Raw genomic sequence first — 19,191 nt, 5'->3', positions numbered from 1 at the left:
ACACTTTGTGAGATGAGCGCTGAGAGGACTTGCTGAGAGTCGTCTGAATTTAAAAGCGCATCTCTGTGGTGATGACTTGAACCCAACGCTCAACTTCACTGTGATTATGGATGTTGGCTACAACGTTTCCTAACAACAGCCAGAAGTTCCTCTCACTTTTACTCAGTGCCTGAAGCTTTATTTCCTCATCTGCCTCCAATCATAGATAGTTTAGGTTTATATGAAGTCTGTATTATTTAGAACCTTACTGTACAGGTGTGTTAGCATATTGGCATCGTATTGTGTCACACGTCCAGCCTTAATTTAAAGTTATCTTAGAAATTACATCCGAAGCTGTGTTTCATCAATTAGATGTGGACTACCTTTACTTGATTCCTCCGTCCATGAAATCATATGAGGCGTATGGAAATGATGTATAAAGAAACAAAAGTAGGAGCTTGCATTAGCATTAGTATTACAGCTGTAATTGTCCCAGTAACTAAATTGAAGGTATTACAGGGAAATTAAGTCTGATGGAAACTCCATGGTTGCTAAAAAAAGTACTAGAAAATACGGAGAAATTGAAACGTACCTGAATGTGTCTAAGAGGAGGGGGGCAGTCATGACAAACATGATAAAAACTGTATTTTGAGACCCAAGTGACGTACCTAAATAGGTCAACTTTCCTTCAGTTTTTAGATTGTTCTTGGGTTATTCTTAGCCACACCTGAGTTAAAGGGCAGATGCTCATGTTTAATCTGAGAGACTCATCAGGCTTGTCAGCAATTATGTGACACTTCACTAATCTGGTCTGATAAGATTCATGTAATTTATAAGTTAATTAAAACCACCAGAGTCAGCAGCAGCAAGAATTTATCATCAGTATCTGTGAACATTTGCATTTAGCAGGTTACAGGCGCTCAGATTAATGGATCAATATGTGACCTTCCCCTGTAGAAAACGGTTTTATATTAAGTAAAACCTCCAGTGTAAAAGCAAGACTATCAAACTCAAGCTAGTCTTTGCATCAAACTCCTTCCCATGTGGCATTTCCATAAAACCCTTATGTGTTGATGTGAGTAGGTGGTGTATTGGCATGAATTTGTGCACCGCTGATGATGTGCAGTTATATAATGGCCTCTGACCTACAGCGCATGAATCTCCGAGCACCTGCCTTCAGGAGACACACTGACTGAATTTAAGTAGGTTGAACACACAGTTTCACTCATCAGCTCGCCGCTCACTGATTCCCGCTCGTGGATGGAGGTCTCACACCCAGAAGATGCTGAAGATCTTACCTCTGAGAATTTGTTCCACAAGTCACCCCTCGCCGCGTTCCCATACATGTGCGTCATCAAGTAATCCTGCAAACAGACAGACGGAGATCAATATTGGAAGAGAAATAAATTGGACTTGGACAGGAACGGTGAACTTGGGAAACCAAATAAGCCAAAACAATAACATTACTAATCTGCTCAATTCAAGCTGAACATATGTAAATTAGCAGCAGATGTTTGGGCGTGATTGGCTGTCAGTTCAAGGAGGACCATAAGGAGGCCAATTAGAGGCTGATTATGTTGTTCAAGTCGATTCTGCATCAGCGTGTCAGAGAATGAGTAACATACAAATCAGCAACACGGTTTTACAGGAGTTTCCATCAGGACATAAAAGATGGTCAAATTACCCATTAAAATAAACACCCTGGGTTTTGAAAAACCTAAAATAAGAGAAATGTATTAATTCATTCAGTAACTAAAAACTTACTCTTACAAAGAATTACTTTGACAATATAAGATAATCATATTTACATACCATACTGTAGTTGTATTAACATGATACCCATGCTATTACCAGTTATAAATAAGTAATAACTAAATACGTTTTTAATAATAACATTTTTAAATAAGTAAAAATTAAAGCATGCAAAGAAAGGAAACATCTCACTATAACTTAGCAAAGTAAATCCAACTGTTCAATATCAAACACAGACAAATCTGCGAAGTAGATGTAATGTCTGTAATGTCCTGTATTACTGAAGCTAAGATAATGGTGATCAGTCATTTCACTGCTAAAAGACTTTAATCTGTTAAACAGAGCTTTAACAGAGCAACACTACATTATCAGTGTGTCTGTTCTGCCCTGCAGTCTCAGTCATACAGGTGGTGGGCGACATGAAGAAGGAATCTGATCCTGGAGAGCACATTTACATTCATCTGATAAGAGCATCTGGTGGGAAGCCCTTTTCCCTGCTGTACGAGATTCATCGATAACTCTTGAGTGACCGTGAGCGATAAACCCGTCAACTGTAATCCTCTTATGTTGCAGGAGTCGAGATGCTGACATAAAACAGCATTTTCTCGGTTAATTCTGGGGCATGTGACATGCAATGGAGTGGTTTCTAACTAGCTTTATACTGTGTTTTAAAGGGACAATTCTCTCAAATATTACAAATACAAATAGAGATATTTTGCAGAATGCTAGGGGTGTCCCTGACTAAGGATTACACATTCGAATCAGAATAGTTGAATCTTTCTATAGTGGACTGATAGTCATAATTATCTATGTGTGTGAATGGGTTGGGAGGGGCATGACACTTGTCAGCAGGAGGGTAAAACTATTTATATTTTCCTTTAAACACTGCACACAGCCACAACTTTAAATAAAGCGATCAAAACTAACTGCCAACTGACAGACGAACTGACAATGGCTTTCTTATTTAGGTTTAAATAAAAGGTGAAGTAGTAGATAAACATTCGTAAAACGGTTTCTCACAACATTTTTAAGCCGCGATCGAAATACAGAACATCACACAAATATATAAAAGTGTCCGCGAAGCGCAGCGCAGCATTTTTAAAATATTAAGCACCCCCATATTGCCAAAATGGTATGATCCACATTTCATAACACCCGCAAAGTTTCGACTATGAGACTGAGTTTCGACTACCCTTCACTCTCAGAAAAAAAGGTACAGTGCTGTCACTGGGGCGGTACCCTAAGGTACAAAAGTGAAAAGGTACATCTTTGTACCTTACTCACCCCTAAATGGTACATAGTACCTTAAAATGTACATATCAGTACTTCAAGAGTGCGAATTAGTAGCTTTAAGGTACATAGTAGTAACTTAAAAGTACATATTAGTCCCTTTTTGGTTTTGTACCTTAGGGTACCGCCCCAGTGATAGAAATGTACCTTTTTTTCTGACAGTGAATGCCCAGGCTGCTCTTTTTACATCAAAGACATGCAATAATTTGTGGCTGTCAAAAAAGACAAAAAACAGTACCATAAAGCACCATAAAAGTAGCCAATATAATTATATTCAAACACTTCTGAAGTCATAAGAGAGCTTTGTGTGTCATTTTAAAACGATAACACCAGCATCAACACCATTAAAGGAGGAGTAACTAAACACACACCTCAGTGACTCTTGAGTGTATTGTGATGCACAGAGTTTGAACTTGGAATACTTTTAATGAGATCTTAGAAAAGGGAAGGCTTTAAGTGAGTAATTCAAGACTAAAAAATATTCATTTGAAATGACATGAGCGTGAGCAGATGATGGCAGGCTTTTTATTTTAGGGAGAACTATTCCTTTAATAAGGCAATTATTTTAGCCTTTGCTTCCCGAATTAAATCAAAAAGGGCACTTGTTGAAACGTGGACAGGCGTCATGCTGAGAGGATTGAGCAAATTGCATTGGGATCCAGAAAGCGTGACCTAGTCCAGCTGGCCTCCATCTCTCTACATGCTCTGCTGAGCTCTAGGAGAGTCTGGGATTTGAGTCTGGAGCAGAACCAGATACATGTTACCATCCTGATGAATCTGTTTTAAACCAGTGCAATTACTCTTTCTCTCTTTCTCTCTTTCTCTCTCTCTCTCGTCCATCAGTAGAGTTTTTGCCCTGAAGCGAAGTGACCATGTGGCCCAGTGTCTCCTCTGATAGGGTCGTGACAGTGTGCTGTCTTTATTTTGACACTGATGTCATTGACGATGATGGCCAAAGCAAGAGGAAAGAGGAGTAAAAATAAATAGTTGCACATAGATAATGTATATATGGCTAGCTAAATTGAGACGTACCATTTTGCACTCACGCTTCTATAATGAACGTTACATTTATCAGGGTACATTTAACTGGTGTCCAATCTGTTTCAGCAGGTCTAAATGCTAAGACAATTTGAATGCTGCTGTAAGAAATACCCATTTTTCTTATTTGCATTAATTTGCATAGCAGCAAGGGACCACCCAGAGCCATTTTATGTTTGTGTTGACATTTTCCAGTCTGCTTGGCCTAAAAGTGTGTGTTTTAATGACTGTGTTGCTACCCACCGATGCTTAGTGACCAAAAGCTCTTACAGAGAGACAGGAAAGAGAGAAAAACATACACATACAGTGAACTCAGTGAATCACATTAACAGCTGTCTACTGTCTTTATACTATAGATATCTATGTTGTAAGGCAGTACACTAACCTAGATGGAACCTTGTGAATTATTTACATTACTGATTCAACTATATAGCGTTCCTTGTGCATGAGAGTAAACTAGCACTAACCGTCAACCAATTACAGAGAATGGTGTTGCAAAGCAAGCTAAAGTGACATTGTATGAGAATAAACAATACATAGCAAAGGCAAACAATGGGAAATTGTAATTTAGGGACAATATTTAATGAATACATGTATAATTGGCCTACTCTACTCTACATCTTATGATTTTCTTTTTAATGTTCCAAAGCACTGTGGAGCTGTTTTAAGCATAATGTTGCTGTACCTTTTCAGAAATGCATGTACTTATTTATATGAGTGTGATTCCGCAAAGTCTGTCTATTTAGACAACCGGATCAGATACACTTCATAACTCAACAGATTCCAGTGGGATGGTTGTGTGTCTAATTAATTTAATGTAATTAGCAATGGCTAGTTACTCTTCTGACGCTCTTCAGAACAGAATAGTATCCTGAATGTCCCTTCATCAGTTATTATAACCACATTCGGTTTTGGTTTCTAATTCTGCAAAGCCAAATTACATACCAAGGGAGACAAAAAGATTGATCGCTTTCGATATGTAAATCCCCCGGAGCTAAAACACAAGTTTTCTGTGAGAGCCTTCACCACAACAGTCAAAGCAGATCATAAATAATTCATTATTCATCCTTCTAAATGAGTTCCCTCAAAAGTAATACAAGAAGAAATATATCTACAATTTCCCTGCATATGAAAGTAATTTTGAGGCAATGGAGGTAGATTGTTTGGTGAGGTGTTGTGTTTACCAATTCTTCCCATCAATCACACAGAGACAGACAGAGATACTGAAAGTTCCCATTAGAGAGATACGGAAAACAGCAATAATGAAGCAGAACAGCCATGCCCGAAGGGGCTGCTGGGAGAAAAATGGATCTTCTCTGTGTTCAAGCATGTTGGGAAATTGAATCGAGGAGTATCTGGCTATTTCATCTGTGTTCAGAACGAATTAGTAGCCCACAACACCCGCAGGGATCTGACGGACTGTCATTCTCCAAGTCAGAATCCCACTGAGAGCAACAAACATGACTATGAAGCACTGAATCCAGGAAAGAAGTGTCCCGCTGCTCCAAATCTCATTCAGAGGGTGAAGATATAGTGTAACATGCTGAAGTTTATTTCTCCGGGGCAGTAGCGCACTTGTCCTCTGCTATTCATAGGTCAAGCATTTCACATTTCCAGCCGGAATGAATATTTTCTACATCCCATAATATGGTCCGTCTGAAAGTGGCTTTAAAAGCGATGGGCAGTGTGTGTAAATGAGACGGGAGCGCTTCATCACTCCAGCAGCTGTATGAGCCAGAGAACCATTCAGACTTCATTTATGACTCCCACTATTCTTTTATAAGAGGCATTCATCCGCCCGCCTCACTAGTCCATCCACCATTTACCAATAAAGACACCCTCAACTTCACAGAGAGAGAGAGAGAGGGAGAGAGGGAGAGAGGGAGAGAGGGAGAGAGGGAGAGAGAGGGGACGGGGTTGTTAATGGTGGTCTGGGTGGGACTTCAACCGTCTTCTGCTTCTGAACTGTTCAGCATTCACATCTGTCTGCTGCTTCAATTATACAGAGACACGAGGAGGAGAGGAGATGCCACACAGAGCAAAAGAGAGACACTGAGAGAATGAAATGAGCTTCGGTGAACAAAGAAACAGACAGCACATGAGAGAGGAGAGATGGATCCAGGAGCGGTTACAGAATCAAATCACTGAGGGTGCTCTAGTAAAGTGCAGATGTAGGCCAAGAAACGGCTCCACCATAACAGTGTACAGTGAGAAATGTAAGATTAGTGGAATTTAAAAAATATTTTGCAACAAATTTTTGTCTATTAATCTATTAGTCTGCCTTTACATTGCTTTAATGCATTACTAGTATTTAACATGTCATCAGAAGCAGAAAAAAAGTTTTTGTGAATTTGGATTATTATTATTATAAAAAACATTTAGGTCACATAAGCATTTTCACATAAAAAGCTATACTCTCTGTAGAGGACACCAAAACCCATTTATTAAGATTTCCAAACTTTGTAAAAAGATGATTCTCAACTATGTTATGGAAGATATAACAGAAGATATACCATTTTACTTTATGCATTATGTGTGTAAACATGCATATGTGTTCTCAATGCAATGTATCTATACACTGTATTAGTTTTTTTGGGACAATATTTAATGTAAAAAAAAAAAAAGAAGTGTAATAAAGGGAGTAATACATGGGAATATTCATATGTCCACACTTAAAACTGTGTATGTTGTCAGAGAAATTCACTAAAATATGTCTTTTACAGAGGCAAAACATTGATTCTGGATTTTAGGAGGATATTTTTTGTCTTGTGCAGAGTGAATCCAGGATTTACTGTATATATACAGTTCTGGAGAAAAAAAACTAAGCGATCACTTAACATGGATTTCTTAATGTTAAGTGGTCTCTTAATTTTTTCAGAACTGTATATATGACACTTAAGAAACTTTGCTGCATGCAGTTGGCCGTCGGTCCTCTTAACAGCATGAAAATCACACCTCTGATCAGGGCTGGACTGGTAATCTGGCATACCGGGCATTTTCCCGGTGGGCCGACGCACTTTGGGGCCGGTAGTGTTTTAAAAAAATAAAAAAATATTTTTTTTTTACCACTGACAACATGCAGCGACAGTGGCCCATTGGTTTGTCTTCTGAATTGACAAGCCGAAGCGAGAGACCTCGATCCCCTCCATATTAGGCGCTATTTTTCTATTTATTTATTTATTAGGCTATAGTATTTGAGCACATGGAACTGCAAAAGGCGAATATCCGCACAGCGCAGCCGCCGACGAACGTACGCTGCGTTTAAATGCTGCTCTATACGGCACTTTGACTCCGAATTTAGTTTTATACAATCGTGTGATATGGGAATATAACAGGTTCTGAGTTGAATCAGCTGAAAACAGCCGCGAGCATGTATGAGGAGGTAAAGTGGAAAACGACAATTCACACAAACGTTTCACTTTAGTAGCCTACAGCCACAATTTACCTTGCAGCTACTAACAGCGAAGAAATATGGTGTTTTGGAAGAAACATTTATTAAAAATGTTGCTATATTACTTAAATTAATATTGCAGAATATAAATCATTTTATAGAGGCTGTTTTCGTATTTTCTACAGGTTAATTTTTTTTTACTTACAAATATAATAGTTTATTATATATGTTTTATATAGTTTTAGAAACCATATAGCCATATAATGAGGAGCAAGGTTTTTACAGTCTTTTTTTTTTTTACCCTGTGACTACCCCTTGTGAAAAAGAAGTGTGCTTAATTGTATTGAAAGTGTATTTTTTGTGCACTTAATATATTTAAAGTATATTTTTTAAAAACTGCACTTGTAGATAATATGATATAATTAAAATTAAGTGCCACTTAAGTGTACTTAAAGAGAATACACTTTAATGACAATATTTCTAAACACACTTAAGTACACTTTTTTAAAATTCACTTTGTAATAATATCGAATTAATTTGTATTTTTAAAAAGTACACTTTCATGACAATATTTATAAACACACTTTAGTGCACTTTTAATAAGTGTACTTTGTAATAATATATAATTAATTTGTACTTTAACAAAGTACACTTTCATGACAATATTTATAAACACACTTTAGTGCACTTTTAATAAGTGCGCTTTGTAATAATATATAATTAATTTGTACTTTAAAAAAGTACACTTTCATGACGATATTTATAAACACACTTTAGTACACTTATAATAAGTGCACTTTGTAATAATATATAATTAATTTGTACTTTAAAAAAAGTACACTTTCATGACAATATTTATAAACACACTTTAGTGCACTTTTTATTAGTGCACTTTATAATAATATCTAATTAATTTGTACTTTAACAAAGTACACTTTCATGACAATATTTATAAACACACTTTAGTACACTTATAATAAGTGCGCTTTGTAATAATATATAATTAATTTGTACTTTAAAAAAAGTACACTTTCATGACAATATTTATAAACACACTTTAGTGCACTTTTAATAAGTGCGCTTTGTAATAATATATAATTAATTTTCACTTAAAGAAAGTACACTTGTATGACAATATTTATAAACAGACTTAAGTGCACTTTTTTAAAAATGCACCTTGTAATAATGTCTACACCTAAATTTACTTAAACCATTTTAATTATGAGTTTGTTTCATAAAGTGCACTTATTTTACTAATGACAAAGCACATGGAAAATAAATGATTTTTTAAAAAAAATTAGTTGTCCAAATTTACATTGGCTAATGTATTTTTCTTCAAAATTTCACTCGCTTACACTCCAGTACAACATACTGTTGAAATGTTATAACTAGCTCCTATGAACTCAACTACAAGTGTCAGTTTTCTACATAATTTGACATTGTCAATCTTTATGAGAGGAGTTGTCTAATGTACTGTAGGCTACTTTACATCTGTGTACAGAATAACCTACTTTAAATATTATGTTGTTGTATGGCGATTAAACACACATTTAATTGCATTAATTGCAAGAAAAAGTTGAACAAATCTAAACCAAATTAATTTGCATTAAAATTCAGTTAAAATAGGCTACATTTAATTTTAATCAGACTCTAAACATGATTGACTTTTAGTTAGGTGAATGAGTCAAGTTCTCTGAAATACAGTCCAACTACACAGTGTGTTAGAACAACCTGAACAGAAATGGATAATTAATAAGTGATTTATAATCAACATTTAATGCACGAAATATCTTATTTTATATTTATACTTAATATTTCAATGCGCATGCGCCAAAAATACTACGTCATAATTTTGAAAAATGCGCGGTCAGCCATGATTGCGTCATCTCGATGCGTGAGGAGAACAGTCAACAGAGGAGCGAACCGTTTGGATCATTACAGATGAGACGTTATATGCTACAAATAACGAGTCAAGTAAGTATATCTTGATATAAGCTCTCTTGATTTTACATTTTCACCGTAACATGGTAGCTCTCTATTACGGTGTAGTAATTATTTAGTTTAATCGCAGATAGGATAGACGCAATATGGACTCGGGAGGTGAATTAACATTAATCATGTTTCCTATGTATCTAAGATTGTATTATTCATATTCATGTATCTAAGATTGCATTATAATAATTTCTTAAATCGGAATGTGATCGCCGGTGTGGGCATGTTCAATGAATTTGCCTGCTGTAAATACAATATTTTAATCGATCTCCTACTTTTTAAATGGACAGAAGACATTTAACGTTATATACATTTATTCCATATATTAACTTAACGTATAACAACAACCAGTAATGAAATAATGATTTTAATATGTTCTTTTCTTTTTGCATTTGGAGAGTAAGATGTTAAAGTACTATTTGTGTTTTTAATATTTTGTGCTTATTTTATTTTTTATTTTGTAGGATCAATACAGATGTGTTATTGGAGATCCAGTGCAAGCTGTGTGGAATCACGGAGCCATCTTGATGAGGTCAAGTTAATGTTAATTATGAATTTATGCCCAGCCATGACACTGATCACACAAGCTAAAACATAACTATCAAGTCTTTAGATTTTAAATGCTTTGCATCTTGTCCATTTGTAAGTAATACATTCCCACTTGTGCATTTACAGATCCCCTAATCATTATATATTTTACAGGCCACACACCCAAAGGAAAGGAGCCGCAGCATTGCTGTGCCAGGCGTGGTAAATACAGGAACATCCTTCATGGAGATGGGCGAGGTAAGCTGAAACTTGCAAGGCAAGATGAGGAAAAATGCAAGAATACTTTTCTCAATTTACATTGGTCTTGGGTTATTTATCTATATTTAAGTTATGTTTAATTCCCTGTAAAGTAGGAATAAAAACCATTATTAAAATGTTCTCTATTTTTAAAGTCCAGTGTCAGTGAAGATGATGTGCTCAGTGGGATACGTGAAGGAACCTCTCCAATCATTCTACCCTGACGACTGAGGTAATTCATCACATAGGGGATGCAGTTGTGGTCAAAAGCTTACACACACGTGCAGACTAAACTGCTTCATCAGGGCAGTACTAGATAAAAAAGAGACAACATGCTCATTTTTATGATCCCTCTTATGGCTATTTCTTTTTTTTCTTCTTTTTTTCATACAGATACTGCTGTGTGAATATAAACTGTACATCTATCGTTTTAATTTAATTGAGCCAATTATAATAATGGATAGATCTGTTTTATAAACAAGTTTTTTCTTTGCGTTTTCTTTTTCTTTCCTCAAGGTATATATTGTTTTGCTTTCCTGCCTCTTTGGAACATGTCCATTCACATATACTGTGGAGAGATGGTGCGCCAGTTTCCTACTGATGGAGAGCTTCTGGGACATTGACATAAACAGCACTTTCCAAACAACTTGAAAAGAGTTGGTGACAAACAATTTTGTGTGCCTTTGGAGTTCTTCAGTTTTTTTTTTTTTTTTTTTTTTTCATTCACTAATGCTGGAACAAGATTTTAGAATAAACCTTTTGGTCCTAATTTTGGTGCTAGTAAAGGTTTAAGAGCTTATAAGTTCAGTAACACTACAGTAAGATCTAATTTGTTAACGTTATTTAATGTATTGACCAACATGATCTAACAGTGATTTCTTTTTATTTCTTTTTTTTATTTAATTTTTTACAGTGTTTATTAATAGTTGTTGACCTTGCTTAATAGTTAAGCTAGTTAATTAAATTTATAGTCATTGTTCATGCATTAACAATGCATTAAATAATTAACATTTAAGATTGCATTAATAATAGAGTTGTAACAGTAGACAAAGCTGACAGTTCGGGGAGGAACACTAAATATAAAAATGCTTCTTTTTTTTTATTGGTTTACTGAACAAATTGTAATTGTCCTAATCTAAAGGTTTCTTAAAGAATTAAAAATATAATATAAAAAATATCTCTACTAATTATTATTATTATTATTATTACCTTTATTTAACCAGGAGAAAAACTCACCAAGATTAAAATGTCCTGTCCTGGCCAAGATAGCCAGCTGTGTTTGCATGTACAGTTATACATAAAAAGTCACATAAAAAACATAAAACATACAACCAGTCAAAAACAATTACACACCATTAATTTACTCTCAAAATGATGTAGTAAAATTTTAAAATGACTAAATGTCACCAGATCTTTTAGCTTCAACTCAGTCTGGAGCAAATTCCAATCTGAGGCTGCGACATATCTGAAGGATCTAATTATAGGTTAGATTTTTTTCAGGTTTTCAGGTTAAGTAGAATATGATGAATATATAGGCTAATATAATGCATACATTTAGTGAAAGAGTTCATCTCTCTCGTGTTTTATCGACGTCTTTCTGCTGTTGAAACACTGAACGATTACACAATGTGATACATTTTAGTAAGTTGTAATGTATCCTTAACATACCTTCTGATGTTAATTCATGTTTATTCTTTGGCTATGACAAGGTGATCACATTCACTCGTGCCGCGTTGCTGCTTGAACTGATGTGTCTTTACAGTGATCTGTCATGTCACATTAAAGAGCATCAATATGGCATCACTTGAATTTAATGATAAAATTGACAGAATACATATGTTCTTATGAAAACTTGTATTGAAGTGTGTTCCACTCATTAAACAAGCCGTCTGTTAACTGTTAAAGATTGCATTCGTACCGCTCGGTACACACGTGCACTGTACCGGAAGTCCTTTACCGAACCGGTTCGGTATGAATACATGTGCCGTTACACCCCTAATTAGTAAATGTTGAAATTAACATTAACTAAGATAAATAAATGTTTATATTATTATTCATTCTAGGTTCATGTTAAATTAAGTAGTTAACTAATTAAACGTTACCCAAAGTTTTGAATCTTAGTGTTGTACATAAAACGATTCTTTTCTTTCCATTTGTTTGTATTTATTCATCTGTTGTGTGAGGTAATTTTCTGTGATGGGTAGATTTAGGTACCTTTGAATGAGGGAGATATATAATAATGCATATAATTACATATAATTGCATATAATCCTCATTGTCCTCCAGACTCTTTCTAAATGAATTTGTGTTTGTGTAAATAGTTTTTTGGGTTTTTCTTGGGCATCAAAAAAAAGTTTTTTTTTTATATTTGTTTTACAGATCGTTTTGTCAATAAATGTAGAGGATTTAAATTTGGATGTGTTTATTATATGAAATTGCAGCTGTATTATTTGAAAAATGTAATTATGAATGTATTTCATTATATTAGAGTGTACATGTAAATTACGTTAAGGTATATTTTAGTTCATATTAATTGCTTGTTTTTAAGACAGTAGAATGGATGTCAGTACATTGAGCAGTGCACTTTAATTACAATTTTAATACACTAGAAGTGATTATGAAAGTACATATAAAGTTGTATTAAAGTACCACTTAAGTTGTTCCAAAAAATCACTCTTAATTGCAACTTATTGTATTTTATTTCAACTTAATATGTGATAAATTTGAAATCAATTACATATAATGTGTGTTAAGTACACCGAAAACATTGCATTTAATTCACACTTAAGTGTATATTTAGCTGACATTAAAGTATGTTTTAGTTCACATTAATTGCTTGTCAGTACATTGAGCAGTGCACTTTAATTACAATTTTAATACACTAGAAGTGATTATGAAAGTACATATAAAGTTGTATTTAAGTACCACTTAAGTTGTTCCAAAAAATCACTCTTAATTGCAACTTATTGTATTTTATTTCAACTTAATATGTGATAAATTTGAAATCAATTACATATAATGTGTGTTAAGTACACCGAAAACATTGCATTTAATTGCACAATTAAGTGTATTTAGTATAAGTATATTATCTGTGTAATAAGTACACTTTATAAAAGTACACTAAAGTGCACTTTTTTTTCACAAGGGACCATGATCTTACATTTAAATGAAACTGGCCTACAGTTAAACTATAGTCTAAAACTGTTTTAAAGTCTGGATCCCATCAATTAAGGACAAAGCTTTTTTTTTCCTCTTTAAAAGTTTTATTAACTTTTTTTAATAGATTTAATGAAATTTAATAGCCTCATAAAAGATAGATATCAGTGTCTTACTTAAATGATGTGTTAACTCTTGAAAAATATGATTGTTCAACCCAAAAATGTGATCATTTACTCGCCCTAATGTCATTCCAAACCTAAATGAATTTATTTCTGTGTAGCATAAAATAAAATAATTTGAGTCTGTTTTTTGTTCATACAATATTCAATGGTAGCCTAACCAAAATGGCTGGGTTGCCAACATTCTTCAAAACATCTTATTTTGTGTTTCACAGAAGTCATACAGGTTTGGAACGACACGAGAGTGAGTAAATGATGACAGCATTTAAAAGAAGTACATTTACTTTACTGCATCCTAGCTCAAAATCATCAGTGCTTTACTGCCAAGGGCATTTATGTGTGACAAAAAAAAGCAATATTAAGTTTATTCGCTAATATCTATCATTATTTATATCTTAAATTCGATAATATCTATCATTATTTTTAATTTTGCATTATCTCCAATTTAAGGCCCCAACCCCAGCAAAAACATTCACGGGGAACTCATGGGCCGGATGTGCTGGGTATGCCAGAGCCGAATTTTAGCCCCAGTCCAGCCCTGCCTCTGATTAGACATCACGTTCGAGAGATCACAGCTAACGTTATATCTGTGATTGGCAACATTAAAACAAAAACACATTGTAATAGATGCGTTTGAAGCTCTCCGGAGCGCGAACACAAATTTGCAAATCTGCCAAATCTGCTTCGCCAATATATTATTACAGTATCCACTGAGTAGGGATGCACGGTATACCAACTGTAAAAATACTGGTATATATTTTATTTAAAACGGTACGATATCAAGATTTTGCACATTTCGGTATTTGCTGCTTTTCCGAAGTTCACCGCTAGATGGCAGCGCGCTACCCAAACTGACCCGAAACAACCGGCAAATGTGACAACAACATAGACGAACAAAACGGATCAATCAAGCAGTTGAATCTCACTCAAGATGCCCAAAACGAATTAATAAAGAGAGGAGTAGAAGTGAAATTTGTAATTACGTTGCTTATAAAACTGATGAAGAACCATCAAACCTAGCCAAGAAGTATCTGTCACTATTCTGACTTTAAGACTTCTCAAGAGATCGACAGGTCAGTGAATCATTCAAACCATCTAATTTAGACATTTATTTTCTTTTTACACTGATCAACGCACATACATAGCCTAACATAAGATCGAACATCACAAAATCTCCAGCTTTCGTTTCAACCAATGACATTTAGATCTTATAATATTTGCATGTGTATTGCACTATTTACATTCGCGTTAGACACAACCGCCTGTGTTTATGTGAATGCTCACTAAAGACGGACATTTGTACATAATTCTGTGTATTTGACTGTTTAAGGAAACTTAATTTGTAATGTGCGAACTCTAAGTTACAGGCTTGTGTGTGTGTCGTTGTTATAAACTCATATCTCCTGTAACTGTTTTTATGAAATGCTATAAAATCGCTTGCATGTTCAAATGATTTCCGTTATCCATCCTGAGACGAACGTGAAGATGTTGAGTCGGATTATGCAGATTGCTTTAGTGTAGTGCGATTTCTTTTGAAACCAGAAGCAATTTGCTAATTTTAAGAGACTATTTCTCACAAGAAAGTTTTCAAATGACTGTTTTGATGTAATAAGCTTTTCTGATTAATTTACTAATAAACATTTGTGGTAATTTCCCACTTTATAAACTCAAAACTTGCATAATTGTACTCATTCGCGTGCAATATACCCGCGCTAATATCAGACCGTGTGGTATCGATTTAATATCAGTACTTCGGTATTAGATTGTGGTACCGTACCGAAGCCAAAATTGTGGTATCGAGCCATCCCTACCACTGAGGGTGCTTTTGCGCGCTATTGAGGGTGCTTAGCACCGTAGAACCGGGCCTGGATGGATCCCTGACCCTTGAGAGAGGTGTAATGCTGTATTTTTCCTCTTTACTACACAGACTTTCTGATCTAGAGGGATTTAGAAGTTCATCAAGCAGAAACTACGGTTAATACAACAAAAAGTTCAGAGTGATGAATGAACGAACAAATAAACCAACGAATGAATGATCAAACAAAAAAACGAACGAACGAACAAATTAATATTTTCATTAGTTTCATTTGATAACAGTTTATTTTGAAAGTCCATTTTAGACATCATTATGCTATAACTATAAGTAACTTTGAAACTACATTTCAACTTTATTAGAGTATTAGACTTTCTGCGTAATATCTGCACCTACGTTAACTTATTCTGCTACCTGAACCCCAACACCTAACCCTAACCTAACAGTCTTCTAATACTCTAATGAGAGTTAGACTGTAGTTAGTTGACATGTAGTTGCAAAGTTACATAGTGAGACTATCAAAAAAGTGTAACCTTTAATTGTAATCAATAACATTACTGTTTCTTACTTCTTTCTACACATAAATTATGTAATTAATCACAAATGATTGTATTGTGTTCAGTTAAAAATTGACATAAACTGATATAAAAGATTTTTCAAATACATATCATGTTGATTATTGATTAACCAATCAGGTTTAGACAGAATTGATTGCCATGTTTTCTTGCTTTTGCACTAATCAGTATATTGATGTTGCTAATAATACCTCATGTTTACTACAGTAGATACCAGACAAACCAAACACAGTAATTAACCTTTATAGCCAGTCAAAGATGTGAACACTGGTCAGATGTGTGTTTGTGCTGCAATATAAAGAGTGTATGAGCAGCTGCTACATCTGTAAATGAAGCATTACATCTGCCGCTCAGCAGAAAACATGACCTGATTTTGCTTCCAGCCTCTAAGAGCAACATTAAACCACAACGTCTAAAATAACCCAGAAAGAAGCTCTGAAACTGACACATTTTTGACAGCATCTCAGTCATAAAGAAAGTGGAAGAAGTTACGGATGTTTTGAAAAGTGGTTTATTTTAAATCTAGAATGTGAGGAATCTTACACCTGAACAACCGTGTGAACTCACGTCAAAGGAAGAGGGATTTGTACCGTCAACCAATTTACATTTAACATTTATTTATTTACAGATTTACTCTCACTGGATTCGCAGAAAGAGCTTTACAGATGATGACCATGTGACTAAAAACAAACAGCACGACAAAAGCCTTGCTGATACACCTACCATACCTGACACTTGTGCTTTAATACAATTGATGTGTTTCAATGACGAAGCCTTGACTGTAAACTGCTTTAACCGAGAGAATGATTCTGAAACATCTGATTTATTTCAGATACGAAATTAATTTCAGTCATGAACTTGTGTAATCGCTTGCCTGATTGTGTCGCTTTCACCTCAAGCTTGTCGGCAGCGTGTGACACGAAAACAAGCTGTTGTAGCTCTAAGATAAGAAGCGCATGTAAACCGACACGGTTGAATAATCTCACAAACGCTTGTAGCAATAACATACGTGACACTCAGAACAACCTGAAGGGGCCTGAGAACATTTGTTGCTGTAGTTTTAAATAGTGAGGTTTATTTGTAGCACATTCATGATTTGTAAAGTTTTGTATCTATGCCATAATCTTTTTATGGTGCTGAATATTTCATTATCTGTGATTACAAAAGAGATAAAATGAAAGGAAACTACTGACTTACATTTAGGCCTCTCTGGAATAGCGTCTGTCCCATAACGTTCGCCAGCATACGGATCAGAGCGGCTCCCTGAAGACACACAGTAAACACACGGTCACTCACGGCTTCTGTTCACATGTGTACAAAAACTGAGAAAATATGCATCGTTTTCAGCTTTGAAAGCATATTTGACATGTTATGGCACTGTTCATTTTCTGGCAGGTTTGCTGGTTCATCTAAACAAGGACTCTATGACACTCGTCCTTCTGTTTTATGAGTCTGTATCTATTTTTGATTTTGAGTGACTTTGACATGCTTATTTGACAGCATCTAATCCCCATCCCTCCCTCCACAATCTGTGTGATGAGTGTCACTTCCTGTTAGCGCTGCATGGGGACTCATGGGATTTATGGGATATTAGATTCCTTAGAGTGTGAGGAGGAAGTGATGAGGGACGGCCGGGTGTCAGTGTGACTGACAGAGTTCATAACACCACAGTACCTGTGGGGAAACAGGGGGAGGGGCTTGAGGAACAGCAAGAGCCAATCACAAACAAGCGTTGAGCTGATTGACAGCTGGAGGGAGAGCTGAAGCAGAAACTCAAATCTTCAGTGGATGCAAGATTCTGTCTGTGTCTGAACTCTGATAAAGGACAAAGATTTTCTTCACTGCTCTTTGTGTCTTTAATGGCTTTCAGATGTTCAGGATGAGAGGGCGCTGAAGTCTGTTCTGAGATGAAATGTTTATCGTGCCACTAAAGTCCCCAGAGGACACAAAACCTCACAAGCTCTCAGTGTAACAGTTTCTGTCATCAACTTACTAAAAAACAAGCTTTTAATTAAACAGTTTTTCTTGTGAAGAGGCTTATAACAGCACGACTTCAATTACAATTCACAAAGATTAACTGAGAATTCTTTATCTGGGAGAAAAATAACAAGCAAACTAAGCTGTTTACTGGACTCAATAAAAGATAAAGTTTATTGGTGAAGTCCGCACAGAAATAAATGACTGCTTTAGACAGACAATAGCTACTATTGTTTTACAAAGTCATTGTTTCCCTGTCTTGCAAAATGTGCAAATTCACTTCATTTATGTTTCATTTTGAGAACAAACCAGTTTTTCTGTTCAGCTCAATATGAAAGGTTTATAATAATTTCCATGATGCAGATGAAGATCATAAGAGATTCTCTTGCCTTCTTATATGCGATCCAGTCAAACACTCTGTCGATGTCTGTGGCTTCAAACACTTCCTGAGAGATCGGATGAGAACTGGCCAAACCGTCCAATAACATCACCTCATGAAGAACATCGGTCAGAAACCTCTGCTTCTCCTGTGGATTACAATGAGAAAGACTGTTTTTACAGTATCAAACACATAACCCTGTCTCATAAAAGCTTCTGTTTTATTTTCAAAAGTAAAAAATACATTTGAGCTGCGCTATAAATGAAATTAGAAAATGGTTATGGGGAAATCCAGCCCTCTATCTCACATGACTGAAGACTTCATACCTGCAGAAGCTTCCATTATTTATTGATCTGATGAACATTCACTGCCGCCACATGAGCACCAAGACGACACACTGCTGCTATTTGAGAATACACTCAATGTGTGTGTGTGTGTGTGTGTGTGTGTGTGTGTGTGTGTGTATGTGTGTGTGTGTGTGTGTGTGTGTGTGTGTGTGTGTGTGTGTGTGTGTGTGTGTGTGTGTGTGTGTGTGTGTGTGTGTGTGTGTGTGTGTGTGTGTGTGTGTGTACCTGTTTATATTACATTGTGGGGACGAAATAATTTACCAGCCAGCGGTAAATGGATGTATAAACATACTGAATTATGTTTTGTTTTGTTTTTTGAAAATGACTGTTTCCTGTGATGGGTAGGTTTAGGGGCAGGGGCAGGGGCAGTGTAGGGGGATAGAATGTACAGTTTGTACAGTGTAAAATCCATTATGACTATGGAAAAAATCCCCACAATTCACAAAAACACAACATAACAAAATCTAATAATCACTTGCTCCAGTTTTGTAGATCAACTTCTACTTTTAAAAGATGTTCAGCTAAAATAAACAC

At 35.4% G+C, this 19,191-nt stretch overlaps 1 protein-coding gene and 1 long non-coding RNA gene across 3 annotated transcripts in view; one reads left to right on the top strand and one right to left on the bottom strand.

Annotated features, from left to right (window-relative positions):
* Window positions 1-19,191, bottom strand: part of LOC137049459 (thyrotropin-releasing hormone-degrading ectoenzyme-like) — a 164,880-nt gene that overhangs the window by 55,747 nt on the left and 89,942 nt on the right. Inside the window, exons 6-8 of the mRNA XM_067427978.1 lie at window positions 18,321-18,458; window positions 17,152-17,217; window positions 1,278-1,343 (exon numbers count right to left, since the gene is read on the bottom strand). Coding sequence (XP_067284079.1) covers window positions 1,278-1,343; window positions 17,152-17,217; window positions 18,321-18,458 — 270 coding nt within the window. The remainder of the gene's footprint in view (window positions 1-1,277; window positions 1,344-17,151; window positions 17,218-18,320; window positions 18,459-19,191) is intronic.
* On the top strand, window positions 8,658-11,130 carry LOC137049563 (uncharacterized). Of its 2 annotated transcripts, XR_010899642.1 has the most exons (5): window positions 8,658-9,424; window positions 9,907-9,974; window positions 10,145-10,228; window positions 10,384-10,460; window positions 10,745-11,130. It is a non-coding gene; the product is annotated as an uncharacterized lncRNA (long non-coding RNA). The 2 variants fall into 2 exon arrangements; XR_010899641.1 differs by having other exon boundaries at window positions 9,907-10,228; window positions 10,745-11,128.

The sequence above is a fragment of the Pseudorasbora parva genome, chromosome 20, assembly GCF_024679245.1.
Source record: "Pseudorasbora parva isolate DD20220531a chromosome 20, ASM2467924v1, whole genome shotgun sequence".
NCBI classification, from domain to species: Eukaryota; Metazoa; Chordata; class Actinopteri; order Cypriniformes; family Gobionidae; genus Pseudorasbora; species Pseudorasbora parva.
This window is presented reverse-complemented; position numbering and strand designations above follow the sequence as displayed.